At 40.3% G+C, this 16,930-nt stretch overlaps 1 protein-coding gene across 1 annotated transcript in view; it reads left to right on the forward strand.

Moving 5' to 3' along the window:
* LOC121380927 overlaps positions 1 to 16,930 on the forward strand; it is a gene marked incomplete at its 5' end in the record, with an annotated part of 43,336 nt that overhangs the window by 6,334 nt on the left and 20,072 nt on the right. Inside the window, 3 exons of the mRNA XM_041509970.1 lie at positions 855 to 962; positions 2,447 to 2,587; positions 8,129 to 8,260. Coding sequence (XP_041365904.1) covers positions 855 to 962; positions 2,447 to 2,587; positions 8,129 to 8,260 — 381 coding nt within the window. The remainder of the gene's footprint in view (positions 1 to 854; positions 963 to 2,446; positions 2,588 to 8,128; positions 8,261 to 16,930) is intronic.

Here is a 16,930-nt window from a genome sequence, read left to right on the forward strand (position 1 = left end):
ATTATGTTTGCCAGCATAAAATTATGTTTTCCATCATAATATATTAATTAAGTTTGTCAATTATAGCATGACTGTTGTATTTGTCATCATAATTTCATGGGCTATTTTCAAAGGTTTTAACGTTTAACAAATTCTGAAACATTTGAATAGAAAGAAATGCTTTTTTTTTTTTTTTTTTACATAACTGCATCATTCCTGCTATGGGTTGGAATCTAGCTAAGTCGTGAGAGTGATCGTTTGGAACTAAGGATCGAATCCCCTCAGTGGAACCCATTCTCTGATTTAGTTTGTTATATGTGCAATCCTATTGCTAACGGAAAAATGTAGCAGATTTCTTTGAAGACTGCGTGTTATAGTTACCACATGTTTGACATCCAATAGCTGATTATTAATTAATCAACGTGTTCTAGTGGTGTCTTTAAACAAAACACACTTTTAATATTAATTTTTCTTTTTTTTTAATTTGAATTTCAAAAATGTGCAAATGATCAATTCTGTTTGTCGGCCCTTGGTGTAATAATTTAGTTTTTCCATTATAATACAATAATTATTATTATAATTACAGTGTTCGAAATAAGCACTTGTCTGTTTGTCCAGACAAGTGAAAATCTATTCGGACAAGCAAAATGTGCATCGGTGGTTGTCCAGTGGACAAGTAAAAAATTTCAGTGCAGTTTCATTTTGGACAATCACAAACATCCTAGTACTTGAATAAAACAATCTGTTTATTTGGACAAGTGAAAATATTGGAGGACAAATAAATTTCTACATGTATTTATCCGGTGGACTAGTAAAATGTTTTGCTTATTTCTATCGCTGAATTAATATAATAACTATTGTTTTCCTGATTACAGCTGGACCAGTTGTCTCAGCCAGAGCTGGCTTCGAGGTTGACCCTCAACTGTATGAGCTGTTACGTGGAGCCACAGAAGTTAAGCAATGTTACCATTACTGTTATCGATGTGAGTGTTTTACAGTCACTATTAGTGGAGCCACAGAAGTTAAATTACTATTACTGTTACTGTTACAATTACTGTTATTGATGTTAGTTTTTTTTTTTATAGCTATTGATGTTCCAGTGATTCATTATAATTCAAAATTGATTGATTGGCTCTACCAATGTGTTGATTGATTATAAAACTCTGTAATCAATTGGGGGCAGGATGTAGCTCGGTGGTAAAGCGCTCGCTTGATGCACGGTCGGTTTGGGATCGATCCACGTCAATGAGCCCACTAATTGGGCTATTTCCTGCCACAGCCAGTGCACCACAACTGGTATATCAAAGGCCATGGAATGTGCTATCCTGTCTGTGGGATGGTGCATATAAAATATGCCTTGCTACTAATGGAGAAATGTAGCGGGTTTCCTCTCTATGTTTGAAAAAGAACTTGATACCTCGCCATTTAAGGGGAGTTATCACTTTTGCTCCTTATCACTTCCCTGCATAAAAGTAAATGTTTGAATAGGCATTGAGTGTAAAATTAGTGATTTGTAGGGTTTGTCCCAGTGAATATGGCAATGGAAGGAAGGAAATGTTTTGTTTAAGGATACACTCAGCACATTTTATTTGCGGTTATATGGCGTCAGACATATGGTTAAGGACCACACAGATATTGAGAGAGAAAAACCGCTGTCACCAGTTCATGTGCTACGCTTTTCGATGAGCAGCAAGGCATCTTTTATATGGCAATAGGTGCATGGTCTTAATAATTCAAGTCACCTAATTTTTGATATAACGATTTCTTAAAGCTCATGTAGACTGGATGTGTCGTGCACATGTGGTCCAACTGTTGTGTTTGTGGTGTGCGTTTTGAGCATATACATCATATATGGTTATTTCTTTGCGGTTGTCACATGTGCTTTGCAGACAAACACATTGCATGGATCCGGTCTAGATGCTATCATTGAAACTAATCTATTTCAATTTGTCTTTAGCCGGACCACATGCACTCACTGCATCTAGTCTACTCCATATACCCGTAGTTTAAAAAAGTGCTACGGTGTACGGTAATTAAATAGTCCTCTTTTTCCCCCTTGTTATACTAATTTCTCGCTCCAGCCAGTGCACCACGACTGGTACATCAAAGGCTGTGGTATGTCCTATCCTGTCTATGGCATGGTGCATATAAAAGATCCCTTGCTGCTAATCAAAAAGAGTAGCCCATGAAGTGGTGACAGCGGGTTTCCTCTTTCAGTATCTGTGTGGTCCGTAACCATATGTCTGACGCCATATAACCGTAAATAAAATGTGTTGAGTTCGTCGTTAAATAAAACATTTCCTTTCCTTTGTTATACTAATGCATATGGTAACTGACAGTTAACACAGGTAACATAATAATGAAAATTATGTGTGTATTGAATATTTGCCGTCTTCAGTAACTGTGCTTTATCTAACACTTTAAATTGATAAAACTGGAAATATTTTCTGTTTTTTTTTTGGTCCAGGTGTTTGATGACTGCGCTTTATCGACCGCCGTCAAGGAAGAGATGTACAAATGTTACCCGAGTGCCAAACGGGCTCATCTCAAATCTGGCGGCAACTTTCCCTATCTCAGTCGTAGTGTTGAAGTGAATATATTCATTCAGGTTAGTTGTTTACCTTGATGCGTGGTCGGGGCCGGGATGTAGCCCTGGTGGTAAAGCGTTTACTTGATGTGTGGTTGGGGGCGGGATGTAGCCCTGGTGGTAAAGCACTCACTTGATGTGTGGTCGGCGGCGGGATGTAGCCCTGGTGGTAAAGCGTTTACTTGATGTGTGGTCGGGGGCGGGATGTAGCCCTGGTGGTAAAGTGTTTACTTGATGTGTGGTCGGGGGCGGGATGTAGCCCTGGTGGTAAAGCGTTTACTTGATGTGTGGTCGGGGGCGGGATGTAGCCCTGGTGGTAAAGTGTTTACTTGATGCGTGGTCGGGGGCGGGATGTAGCCCTGGTGGTAAAGCGTTCACTTGATGTGTGGTCGGGGATGTAGCCCTGGTGGTAAAGCGTTTACTTGATGTGTGGTCGGGGATGTAGCCCTGGTGGTAAAGCGTTTACTTGATGTGTGGTCGGGGGCGGGATGTAGCCCTGGTGGTAAAGCGTTTACTTGATGTGTGGTCGGGGGTGGGATGTAGCCCTGGTGGTAAAGCGTTTACTTGATGTGTGGTCGGGGGCGGGATGTAGCCCTGGTGGTAAAGTGTTACTTGATGCGTGGTCGGGGGCGGGATGTAGCCCTGGTGGTAAAGTGCTCACTTGATGCGTGGTCGGAGGCGGGATGTAGCCCTGGTGGTAAAGCGTTTACTTGATGTGTGGTCGGAGGCGGGATGTAGCCCTGGTGGTAAAGCGTTTACTTGATGCGTGGTCGGGGGTGGGATGTAGCCCTGGTGGTAAAGTGTTTACTTGATGTGTGGTCGGGGGCGGGATGTAGCCCTGGTGGTAAAGCGTTTACTTGATGTGTGGTCGGGGGCGGGATGTAGCCCTGGTGGTAAAGTGTTTACTTGATGTGTGGTCGGAGGCGGGATGTAGCCCTGGTGGTAAAGCGTTTACTTGATGCGTGGTCGGGGGCGGGATGTAGCCATGGTGGTAAAGTGTTTACTTGATGTGTGGTCGGAGGCGGGATGTAGCCCTGGTGGTAAAGCGTTTACTTGATGCGTGGTCGGGGGCGGGATGTAGCCCTGGTGGTAAAGCATTTACTTGATGTGTGGTCGGGGGCGGGATGTAGCCCTGGTGGTAAAGTGTTTACTTGATGCGTGGTCGGGGGCGGGATGTAGCCCTGGTGGTAAAGCGCTCACTTGATGCGTGGTCGGGGGCAGGATGTAGCCCTGGTGGTAAAGCGTTTACTTGATGTGTGGTCGGGGGCGGGATGTAGCCCTGGTGGTAAAGTGTTTACTTGATGCGTGGTCGGGGGCGGGATGTAGCCCTGGTGGTAAAGCGTTCACTTGATGTGTGGTCGGGGATGTAGCCCTGGTGGTAAAGCGTTTACTTGATGTGTGGTCGGGGGTGGGATGTAGCCCTGGTGGTAAAGCGTTCACTTGATGTGTGGTCGGGGATGTAGCCCTGGTGGTAAAGCGTTTACTTGATGTGTGGTCGGGGGCGGGATGTAGCCCTGGTGGTAAAGTGTTTACTTGATGTGTGGTTGGGGGCGGGATGTAGCCCTGGTGGTAAAGCGTTTACTTGATGTGTGGTCGGGGGCGGGATGTAGCCCTGGTGGTAAAGTGTTTACTTGATGCGTGGTCGGGGGCGGGATGTAGCCCTGGTGGTAAAGTGCTCACTTGATGCGTGGTCGGGGGCGGGATGTAGCCCTGGTGGTAAAGCGTTTACTTGATGCGTGGTCGGGGGCGGGATGTAGCCCTGGTGGTAAAGCGTTTACTTGATGCGTGGTCGGGGGCGGGATGTAGCCCTGGTGGTAAAGCGCTCACTTGATGCGTGGTCGGGGGCGGGATGTAGCCCTGGTGGTAAAGCGTTTACTTGATGTGTGGTCGGGGGCGGGATGTAGCCCTGGTGGTAAAGCGCTCACTTGATGCGTGGTCGGGGGCGGGATGTAGCCCTGGTGGTAAAGCGTTTACTTGATGTGTGGTCGGGGGCGGGATGTAGCCCTGGTGGTAAAGCGCTCACTTGATGCGTGGTCGGGGGCGGGATGTAGCCCTGGTGGTAAAGCGTTTACTTGATGTGTGGTCGGGGGCGGGATGTAGCCCTGGTGGTAAAGTGCTCACTTGATGCGTGGTCGGGGGCGGGATGTAGCCCTGGTGGTAAAGCGTTTACTTGATGTGTGGTCGGAGGCGGGATGTAGCCCTGGTGGTAAAGCGTTTACTTGATGTGTGGTCGGGGATGTAGCCCTGGTGGTAAAGCGTTTACTTGATGTGTGGTCGGGGGTGGGATGTAGCCCTGGTGGTAAAGCGTGGTCGGAGGCGGGATGTAGCCCTGTTGGTAAAGTGCTCACTTGATGTGTGGTCAGGGGTGGGATGTAGCCCTGGTGGTAAAGCGTTTACTTGATGTGTGGTCGGGGGTGGGATGTAGCCCTGGTGGTAAAGCGTTTACTTGATGCGTGGTCGGAGGCGGGATGTAGCCCTGGTGGTAAAGCGCTCACTTGATGCGTGGTCAGGGGTGGGATGTAGCCCTGGTGGTAAAGCGTTTACTTGATGTGTGGTCGGGGGTGGGATGTAGCCCTGGTGGTAAAGCGTTTACTTGATGTGTGGTCGGGGGCTGGATGTAGCCCTGGTGGTAAAGCGTTTACTTGATGCGTGGTCGGGGGTGGGATGTAGCCCTGGTGGTAAAGCGTTTACTTGATGCGTGGTCGGGGGTGGGATGTAGCCCTGGTGGTAAAGCGTTTACTTGATGTGTGGTCGGGGGTGGGATGTAGCCCTGGTGGTAAAGCGTGGTCGGAGGCGGGATGTAGCCCTGTTGGTAAAGTGCTCACTTGATGTGTGGTCAGGGGTGGGATGTAGCCCTGGTGGTAAAGCGTTTACTTGATGTGTGGTCGGGGGTGGGATGTAGCCCTGGTGGTAAAGCGTTTACTTGATGCGTGGTCGGAGGCGGGATGTAGCCCTGGTGGTAAAGCGCTCACTTGATGCGTGGTCGGGGGTGGGATGTAGCCCTGGTGGTAAAGCGTTTACTTGATGTGTGGTCGGGGGTGGGATGTAGCCCTGGTGGTAAAGCGTTTACTTGATGTGTGGTCGGGGGCGGGATGTAGCCCTGGTGGTAAAGCGTTTACTTGATGCGTGGTCGGGGGTGGGATGTAGCCCTGGTGGTAAAGCGTTTACTTGATGTGTGGTCGGGGGTGGGATGTAGCCCTGGTGGTAAAGCGTTTACTTGATGTGTGGTCGGGGGCGGGATGTAGCCCTGGTGGTAAAGCGCTCACTTGATGCGTGGTCGGGGGCGGGATGTAGCCCTGGTGGTAAAGCGTTTACTTGATGTGTGGTCGGGGGCGGGATGTAGCCCTGGTGGTAAAGTGCTCACTTGATGCATGGTCGGGGGCGGGATGTAGCCCTGGTGGTAAAGCGTTTACTTGATGCATGGTCGGGGGCGGGATGTAGCCCTGGTGGTAAAGCGTTTACTTGATGCGTGGTCGGGGGCGGGATGTAGTCCTGGTGGTAATGCGTTTACTTGATGTGTGGTCGGGGATGTAGCCCTGGTGGTAAAGCGTTTACTTGATGTGTGGTCGGAGGCGGGATGTAGCCCTGGTGGTAAAGCATTTACTTGATGTGTGGTTGGGGGCGGGATGTAGCCCTGGTGGTAAAGCGCTCACTTGATGCGTGGTCAGGGGCGGGATGTAGCCCTGGTGGTAAAGCGTTTACTTGATGTGTGGTCGGGGGCGGGATGTAGCCCTGGTGGTAAAGCGTTTACTTGATGCGTGGTCGGGGGCGGGATGTAGTCGTGGTGGTAATGCGTTTACTTGATGTGTGGTCAGGGGGGGATGTAGCCCTGGTGGTAAAGCGTTTACTTGATGCGTGGTCGGAGGCGGGATGTAGCCCTGGTGGTAAAGCGCTTACTTGATGTGTGGTCGGGGGCGGGATGTAGCCCTGGTGGTAAAGCGCTCACTTGATGCGTGGTCAGGGGTGGGATGTAGCCCTGGTGGTAAAGCGTTTACTTGATGTGTGGTCGGGGGTGGGATGTAGCCCTGGTGGTAAAGCGTTTACTTGATGTGTGGTCGGGGGCGGGATGTAGCCCTGGTGGTAAAGCGTTTACTTGATGTGTGGTCGGGGGCGGGATGTAGCCCTGGTGGTAAAGCGTTTACTTGATGTGTGGTCGGGGGCGGGATGTAGCCCTGGTGGTAAAGCGCTCACTTGATGTGTGGTCGGGGGCGGGATGTAGCCCTGGTGGTAAAGCGTTTACTTGATGTGCGGTTGGTCTAGGATTGATCCCCGTTGATGGACCCATTGGGCTGTTTCTCATTCCAGCCAGTGCACCAAGACTGGTATATCAAAAGCTGTGGTATGTACTATCCTGTCTGTGGGATAGTGCATATAAAAGATCCCTTTCTACTATTGGAGAAATATAGCGGGTTTCCTCTCTAAGACTATATGTCAGAATTACCAATGTTTGACATACAATAGCGGATGATTAATAAATCAATGTAGGCTAGTGGTGTTGTTAAACAAAACAATTTTTTTTTTATGCATTAAGATTGATATTCGCTGAATAGTTTTACCCCGATCTCAATTAGCATATCATAACTAGTATCAAGAGTCATGGTATGTACTGTTCTGTCTATGGGAAAGTGCATATAAGAAATATCATGCTGCTTTATCAGTTAAGAGTCAGTGGCGTAGCATGGATTGTTAGCACCCGGGGCAAGGCAAGTATTGCGCCCCCTAACCAATGGCACCCCGAGTCCTTTCCACCAGTCTAGAATTTTGTGCCCAGGTGGCCCTGTCCACGCTACGCCACTGGTTAGCGTAGCCTTTATGGATTTCCTTTCTTGACTACACGTCAAAATATCTGAATGTTTGACAACAAATAGTTGTAGTTTTAAAATGTGCTGAGGTATCATTAAACATACCGTATTTGACCGGAAATTAGCTCATGTCTTTGAATAAGCCCCCTTCCGTTTTGACAGCATTTAAGAAATTAAGCCCTTATTAGTAAATAAGCCACACACACCCACACACACACACCCCCACACCCCACCCCCACACACCCACACCCCCACACACCCACACCCCGTTCCCTCCCACCAGACCCCCACTTCGTTCTCTTATCACAGTAAATAAAAGGAAAATGAGAGTTTGCTCAAAGTTCATTTAAAAGGTCATGCTTCCTGCAGGAACACTGTAACAAACAATTAAACACAAATGTAGCACCATCTTTTATCACCAATAAGATTTAGCAGTCTAACAGTGTGTAACATTGTTTTTAATTTCATGTCTGCAGTATTTCTTTGATGTACCCAAGCCCAAGTATGAACTAAAACCAATGTCGATTTCTGAAAAATATTAAAGACCTGTGGAACATTTTATGATAAAATTTCAAGATTTTTTTTCTTCTTTTCTTATGCAAATAACAGATGTATATGTTTCCAAAGCTATTCCATTATGCGATATAATTTGAATTAGTTTAATGCAAAAAGATTCTGTGCAACAGAAGAATATGCAAATAACCGATTTATGCTGTAAACCGATATGCAATTAAGTGGATTTGATTATTTGTTTTTCCAGATTCATTTACAACAGTTTTTGGAAACTCCTTACAGAGCCAAAGAACTAACGGATGAGGAGCAGGAGAATTTGAATACACAGGATTGTATTGTTGAACGCAACAGTGTCGTCGGACAGGACAGTGATACGCTTTGACGCAGTTCACATTAGCGAGCAATGTATCGACACAAATAGGCCTTAATTGTCACAGTTCAGTGCGTAAAGCATGTCTTCCAAGAATTGTGAGACATAAAAATCTAGTTGAAATTTGATAGTGAGACTAGTAACACAGAACTTTGTAATTTGTCAGTTATAATACAGATCTTTATTATTTGAAAATTGTAACACCATTGCAGGCTTACAAATGTAATGCAGTTGTAAACAGTCAGTACTAATACAGTGATGAGTTATCATTTGTAATAGAGTTGTAAGTTGTATTTATAATTTGACAATTCAAGGCACCGACTTTAGAATTCGCTACCTTTTGCTGGAGGTAAAAGGATCACCTACAGCAATTTAAACCAGTAGCTTTTGTAATAATTAAACACAAAATAATTTTTTAAAACCCCAACAAATTATGATATTTGTTATCCAGTCAGTAATGTTTATAAAAAAATTTTTTAAATGCCATCAATAAAGCTTCCTGACCTACGATAGTTAGTTTATGTAGAGAAATTAATACTAAATGTTCATCGAAACAACTGCTACACTCCAGATAGTAATTTTTGTTGGTGCTTCACCAAACACCCAAAGCACATCGATAAGCTTGAATACGGTTACTTCCAGTTGTTGATACATCAAATTTGGTTACAAGGCGCTTTGAACCCATTCCAGTTCAGTTCGGTTCTATTTATGATGTCACATTGTACGAAAGTGATACAGGTCATTCACATTCTCCATTTTCCAGGTTACTATTGTATTTTAAAGATAAGGAAAACTGGATGACAGGAGAATTTGTCTGACATTATTTGATGTGAAAGCAACAGAACCCTCCTGTTACATGAAAACCGTATTTGATGTAGCACATTCCAAAGCGTGTTAATGTGCTCTTTTTTTTTCAACATCACCTGTCCTCATAACTAATACATATTCCCTACGGTTAGTAAACTGGTCCGAACATCCCAACAGCCAATGGGATTGCCTAAATTCTTCTACTGTGTACCCCTTCCTGTTCAGGTCACATGACTATAACTTCCTTCTTTTCCCTGAAAACACCAAGTTTTCTCCATTGCAGCCGATGTAGCAATGGCGTCGTGATCAACTTCCAGTTCTATTCACTTCCAGTTCAAAGCGCATCTTATTTGTTGTAGCAAAAACATTTGTAAAGCACATATTGTTAAATATGTTCCTAAAACAAATTGACACTAGGACAATATGATACAAGAATACAAAAGATAGTTATGCACTTATGGTGATCTTATTCATTCAACTGATTGGGAGTTTTCTCATTCCAACCAGTGCACCACAAGTCCACAACTGGTTTAAAGGCTGTGGTGTGTGCTTTTCTGTCTGTAGAAAAGTGCATATGAAAGATCCCTTTCTGCATTAGGAAAAATGGAGCGGGTTTCCTCTGATGACTACGAGTTAGAATTACCAAATGTTTGACATCCAATAGCTGATGATTCATTAATCAGTGTGCTTTAGTGGTGTCGTTAAACAAAACAAACTTTTGCCTTTTTTTTAAAGGTAATCTTGGTGCTAAGTTCGCTTTGTAAACAGGGACCAGATCAGATTGTTGAGTTTAATTTTTATTTTTATTAGTTTTACTAAACTTAAACATCTTACTGAGATAAAGCAGTTTATAAACTGATGAACAGAAATAAGAGAACACATAAATAATACCAGCAAATAATGACTGCAATGAAAACCCTCGCCCACAGTATCTGGGTCCAATTTCACAACACATTGTAAGCTTAGTTTTGCACATAAACGTAAATCTACGACTAAACAACACTTTTTATTACTACCGGCCTCGGTGGCGTCGTGGTTAGGCCATCGGTCTACAGGCTGGTAGGTACTGGGTTCGGATCCCAGTCGAGGCATGGGATTTTTAATCCAGATACCAACTCCAAACCCTGAGTGAGTGCTCCGCAAGGCTCAATGGGTAGGTGTAAACCACTTGCACCGACCAGTGATCCATAACTGGTTCAACAAAGGCCATGGTTTGTGCTATCCTGCCTGTGGGAAGCGCAAATAAAAGATCCCTTGCTGCCAATCAGAAGAGTAGCCCATGTAGTGGCGACAGCGGGTTTCCTCTTAAAATCTGTGTGGTCCTGAACCATATGTCTGACGCCATAAAATGTGTTGAGTGCGTCGTTAAATAAAACACTTCTTTCTTTCTTTCTTTTTATTACTATAATAATACAACAAATATAGTTAAACGTACACATATTTCATTTTCTTTCTTCCTTAATATGCTCCATCTTCTATAATAATGTGGGGGGTTTTCATGAAATAGATGCCGAACACTTGTAAATATATTCCCAGTGTAACTGTTAGTCGCAGACGTAAACTTGCAATGTTTTGTGAAATAGACCTCAGGACATTAACGTATTACTGACATTCATTCCTACAGATCATCATCTTTGTATTTTATACAGGTTTAACTACTCTAGTGGTGAATTAAATTTGGTCTCACATACCAGATACCAGACCTGGTGCTTATAAAACTTTTAGAGTCTAGACTCGAGACTGAGACACTGATGTCATGACAACGCCATGTAAATTGTATGCATGTGATGTCATTAGAGATTGAGTCAGGACTCTTTAAAAGTTTTATAAGCATGGGCCATGGTGTTCTCTTATAATATTTCTCTCCATCAGTATATCAACAATTTTCTGCACACCAGGGCTAGCTCTGGCACACTCCAAATTTGCCAATTTTGAACTTTTAAATCAATTGGTAAAAAAATTTTTAATTTGGCTATATAATTTCATGTAAAAACTGATATTTTTTCTAGAAATAACTGGCTTTCTGCAATTTTTAAACTTCTAGAGATAATTTGACAAAATTTTCTTTCTTCTCACCCAGAGCTAGCCCTGTCATACTTAACTTAAAATGTATTATTTCATCAGAGGTATTTAACTTATTTAACTTAACTTATTTAACTTAACTTATTTAACTTAACTTAAAATATATTATTTTAACAGAGTTATTTTATCCAAAATTATTTGATTGTTGGGCTATCCTATATTCAGTTTGGTGAATCATTACCAATCCTCGTGGCAAAGTTAAAATGGTAAGAGTTGAACATGATTTAAATTTTAAAAAAGAACATAATTGATTGATTAACAAAATTAATGTTAATAATTATTAAGATCACCTGTGTTTAATAAACGTGTTTTGCTCTGCTCATACGTGTATATATAAAAGTAAGCCAAATTATTTTAGTTTCTTTTACAACTTTTTAAACAAATTTGTTTTGCAGAGCCAGTTGATTTCTCTCCCTTTAATAATTCTGATTACTGTCACTGTCCTGTTGCCATGTTCATTCCTCAGTTACGTTTTAAGCTATTTTTATTGGTTTTGTTTTTTTATGCTGTTACTATATTTGTACATTCTCTTTTTGTATGACATGTTATTTGTACAATTAAATCAGAACACCTTGTTCAATTATTGATATTCTTTTTCCATTATACTAGTATCAGTTGAAGATTTTGAAAAATACATATGGGGGTTCAAACATGTATTCGTAAAAACTGAATTTTATCAAAGCAAATACCATTCTTAAAATTACTATTGACTGCCTAAATTTTGTTTTGCAAAATGAAACCAGTGAAATTTTACAAATTCACTACAATATTCCGATACGGTCAGTTTCATTTGTGATGATATGGATTGGGGAGAAAATAATACGATATACAGAATTTTTTTTTAATTTTTTTTTTATCTTTGTGCCAAGTGGGTCTACATGGTGAATTTTATTTTAATTTTAAATTGTGAGTTTGTTATTAAATGTTTTTAGTTCATGATGAGTTGATAATTTTTCTTTTAGATTATGATGGGTGGATAACAATTTTTTTTAATTATTCAAATGATCTTTTGTAATGGGTATAAGTCATTCCCATAGAAGTTCAAAAGAGGTTTATTAAACTTTCCGTATTGGAGAATTTAAGACCAAACTTTAATTCTCTACACACTCCGTACAGTTTGAGGCCTGGTGCTTATTAAACTGTTAAAATTTAAACTCAAGACATAGAATGTGGGGCGAGACGTAGCCAAGTGGTAGATCACTTGCCCGATGCATGGTTGGTCTAGGATCAATCCCCGTCAGTGGGCCCGTTGGGCTATTACTCAGTTCAACCAGTGCTCCACAACTGGTGTAACAAAGGTCATGGTATGTACTATCCTGTCTGTGGGATGGTGCATTTAAAAGATGCCTTGATATAGTAATATGTGATTGTCAGAATTACCAAATGTTTGACATCCAATAGCCGATGATTAATAAATGAATGCGGTGTTGTTAAAGAAAACAGAATTTAATTAACAGAGTGTGATGTCGTTAGAGATTAGGGTTTAGACTAAAACGTTTTATCAGTGGTACAGCGCTTGCTCGATGCGCAGTCGGTCTGGGATTGATCCCTGTCCGTGGGCCCATTGGGCTATTTCTCGTCACAGCCAGTGCACCACGACTGGTATATCAAAGGCCGTGGTATGTGCGATCCTGTCTGGATGGTCTGTGATGGTGCATATAAAAGATCCCTTGCTGCTAATCGGAAAGAGTAGCCCATGAAGTGGCAACAGTGGGTTTCCTCTTCCAATATCTGTGTGGTCCGTAACCATATGTCTGACGCCATATAACTGTAATTAAAATGTATTGAGTGCGTCGTTAAATAAAACATTTCTTCTTCTGCTAAAAAGTTTTATAAGCATGGTCCCACGCCTTACTGTAATTGAAAACTTTCCAAGAGAACGGATCCTTTTTCTTATTATGTATTAATACATGTATAACTATTGGACCAGTTGGAAATGTGTAGAGTTTTGTTCATTTGTATATTTTTGATGATTTGTCTTATGGGCGTGTTTCAAATTGTGAGGTAGATGGATGTAAAAACTGAAAGATGAAAGTGCATTTTAGACATTATTGATTATTGTTGGCATCATGTTTAAGTCAATGTCTCCATCTGTTTTCATTTTAACTGAGAGATATTTTTATAAAACTTTTTTTTCATGGTGAAAATATGAATTGTACATTTATATAATATGTATATTGGTAATTATATAATACATGTATTATGAAATTAATAGTGAAAAATGAACATTCTTAAGTAGCTACAATTAGTTTGTTGCTTATGAAATTATAGTTGTTTGAATGTTTGCTGTATTCTGGTTGAACATATTTTAACAGCATATTGTGCAAGATTGTCAGTGTGAATTTTGTGTGTCAATAAAGTTTTGTAAATGTAGGTTTTTTTAATGCTTTATTGAAGGACAGCAGAAATCATGACCATTAAATTCCGTATGTGTCTGTGAGGTACTTGTAAGAGCCATGTGAATAATTAAAACACGATAACAAATCATTGATTTTAACATGTTTCATAAATATATATTTTTATTACCCATATGGGCTCAAATATACAGGGTAATATTTTTTCGATCTCTGCACAGTGTGCAGATTGCTTCTACAGCCACTGATTGGCTGGCTTTAAAATCACGACGTTTGGTTGGTTGCTTGCCATGGCCGGAACTTCACTTTCTTTCATATAATTTTTTCATTCACGAGTCAGATTACACATACGATCTACAAAGATTTACAAAAACAAATGGACTCATTTGTTTCGTAAACATGAAATGGTATATTTTCATAAGCAGTGGCTTTAATAATATATAAAAATAATTATTTTCAAATGCAAATAGTTGTATTATTTTGTACTGTAAACATTTGGCTGTAAAGAGAACGCTGTTGTGCTATGACGTCACTTACATTACGTCATGTAATGCGCGTAAGATTATATCACGTAATCAGTTAAAATTGACAATGGGTAATAAAGAGAATAACCAACTCGCTACGAGGAATTATGAATTATCTGTCCCTCGTGAATGAATGTTGTAAAACCCTCACCAAAGGCTCGGGACAAATAATTCATAATTCCTCGTAGCTTGTTAGTTATTCTCTAAATCTAACTAATAGCGAGGCTGAATAATGGTACTTACCTTTATTGGACATCCAATATCTGAGGTATTTCTTGTGTTGGGGTGTCAATAAACAATTAATTTATTCATTTTGGAAGAAATGATGTACATGTATAAATTGCATTTATCATATAATATCTTACATTTTCAGTGCAATCAAAGTATGTGATATTTTTCAGATCACATACTTTAAGAATTTGATAACTTTGCAAATTAGATGTAAATTAATCGAGGTCTCGGCACTAGGTTTATTGACATTTAAGCAAACATACTTGGGTGACACTCCATGATTGACATATGTATTCATAGTCATCAAATAAAAACATTTCAATAGCAATTTGACACTGAAAGCTGTCTAGCGTTCAGAAAACAAAAAATGTTAGGCATAACTTTATTTTAATGTAAGGACATCCAAAATAACATCATTCGAGTTTGACGTCATTTCCATTAAAAAATACACCGCGCCACATATTCTTACGTCATTTGAATATCTAGTAATGGCTGACTGGAATTAAAGTTGCGTGTACAGTAACAGTTTACAAAAACATGTTGTATGAAGCTTGAGATTATATGATAAAGATATTATTACCCTTGTGTATTTCGGTATTGTCAATATCATATATTAGGAATAAAAATAATGTATTATGCTAGTCAGAGGCTCGTAATAAACACTGGTAATAACCTCTATGTATTTTTTCTTCTTTTGGAGGGTTAAATATGCTTTGCATCGTCAGGTGAAGTCTTCCATTTGGTATAACACACACATTAAGAAAAGCGTTCATATAAAGAAAGCATGATGTGTATGATATGACTGTAGACTTCTTATTTACCAAAAAGGAGAACATTTTCATGTTAATACATTTCTCATAATTTTTCTATTTTAAAAAAAACCCCAGACATTTCCAACAAGCATTTAGTGTAATTAACCAAAAATATTGCAACTAACACATATTACAATTGAAGTATAACATTTTACAGAAAAAATAACTAATTTTATAATGGAAACAACACTTTTTACATTGGATATAAAACATTTAACAGTGAAAAATAATACTTTTTACGGTGAAAATAACACATGCATGTACATGTATTACAAGGGAAATAATGTTTGTTTATGGTACTTTGGCAATGACAAGTTTCTTATCAAATTCTGGAGCAAGTTTCACAATTATTGTCCCATATCTGGACTTTGTAATTTGGAAAGCTATTATTGTTTATTCTGTACTTTGTTCATCTTAAAAAAATTAAGTTCTTTAAAGCTACGTTAAGTAAATACATTAACATACATTCATTTAATTTTAATTTGTCTTGTCATGCTGATTGGTAACTAGTAGTTTTTGATGTTTGTGTTTATATTCAGTGTGAAAGATACCAGTCTTGTCAACAGTGTGGAAATATGTAAGGTCTGAATACTCAACATTTTATGCAATAAAAATTATTTCCTTGCCGTTTATTGTGAACATGTACTTTTTTAACATAGGCATCGAAAGATGACAGAGACTATATATATATATATATATAGATATATATATATATATAATATATGTGTGGTTATATCCAAAAGAAACTTTACAAAGCTTGAAATTGTAGAAAAGCAACAAATGATACAGACGTTGAAGATCACCATCTGAACGTCACAGTGCACCTCGTTATATCATACGTACATGCAAAGTGTTTTATAAAATTTTTTTATTAGCAACAATATTAATCAACTTTTATTTATGTAAAGTTTCTTTTGGAAGTCTATATATATATATGTGAATAGGTTTAGCAAGAGGTCAGCAAGTCCTGGATATTATCTGTGGTCAAATAAGACAGGTGGCTGCCTAAAAGAGGTCAATAATCTTAGATTATCAGGGAGTACAGTAGGGTAGCCATTAAAGACAGGTAACTGCTCAACAGAGGTCAAAGGGTCCTAGTTATTATCTGTGGTCAAATAAGACAGGTGGCTGCCTAAAAAGAGGTCAGTTATCTTAGATTATTAGTAGTACAGTAGGGTGGCCATTAAAGATGGGCAACTGCTTAACAGAGGTCAGTGGGTCCTAGTTATTATGTGTGTGCAAATGAGACCGGTGGCTGTTTAGCAGAGGTCAATTTGTCTTAAGAGTATCTGCAAGCACCATAAAGTAGCCATGTGACTGCTCAACCATGGTATATGTGCCCATAATAAGGTGATTATTAAAGACAGGTGGCTGTTAAACGAAGGTCTGTCCATCTAGATTTGTAAACAACAAGTGGCCCTTTAAGCCAGGTGGTCACTTTAGTATGTTGGATTAAATGTATCTGTCCATTCACTACAATAATAGAAAAACAGGCGTGGATCCAGGGGTTGAGGTGTGCACACACACACACTCTCACCCCTCCATCTGAAGTATGCTAGAAAATCCAGTGTTTTTTAATCCAATTGTTTTTACTTTTTATAGCAGGGTTAGCCCTGCCATTCGCCAATTGCAAATTTTAGGAACAATTGGCAAATTTTATTTCAATTTTGGCAAAAACATTTCATGTAATAATTGGCGTTTTTTTTTGTTTTTTTTTAAAGATAATTTGGTGAAATGTTTTGCTCACCCAGAGCAAGCTCCGATTGCTGAACATGTACTAGTAATGTAGTCAGTTTTCATGTTTACAGAAAATTGCCGTATACTACAGATACTACAAGTTAGGTGTCCGTCAGTACACTGAAGGTTGAT

This window comes from Gigantopelta aegis, chromosome 2 (assembly GCF_016097555.1).
Source record: "Gigantopelta aegis isolate Gae_Host chromosome 2, Gae_host_genome, whole genome shotgun sequence".
Taxonomy (NCBI): domain Eukaryota; kingdom Metazoa; phylum Mollusca; class Gastropoda; order Neomphalida; family Peltospiridae; genus Gigantopelta; species Gigantopelta aegis.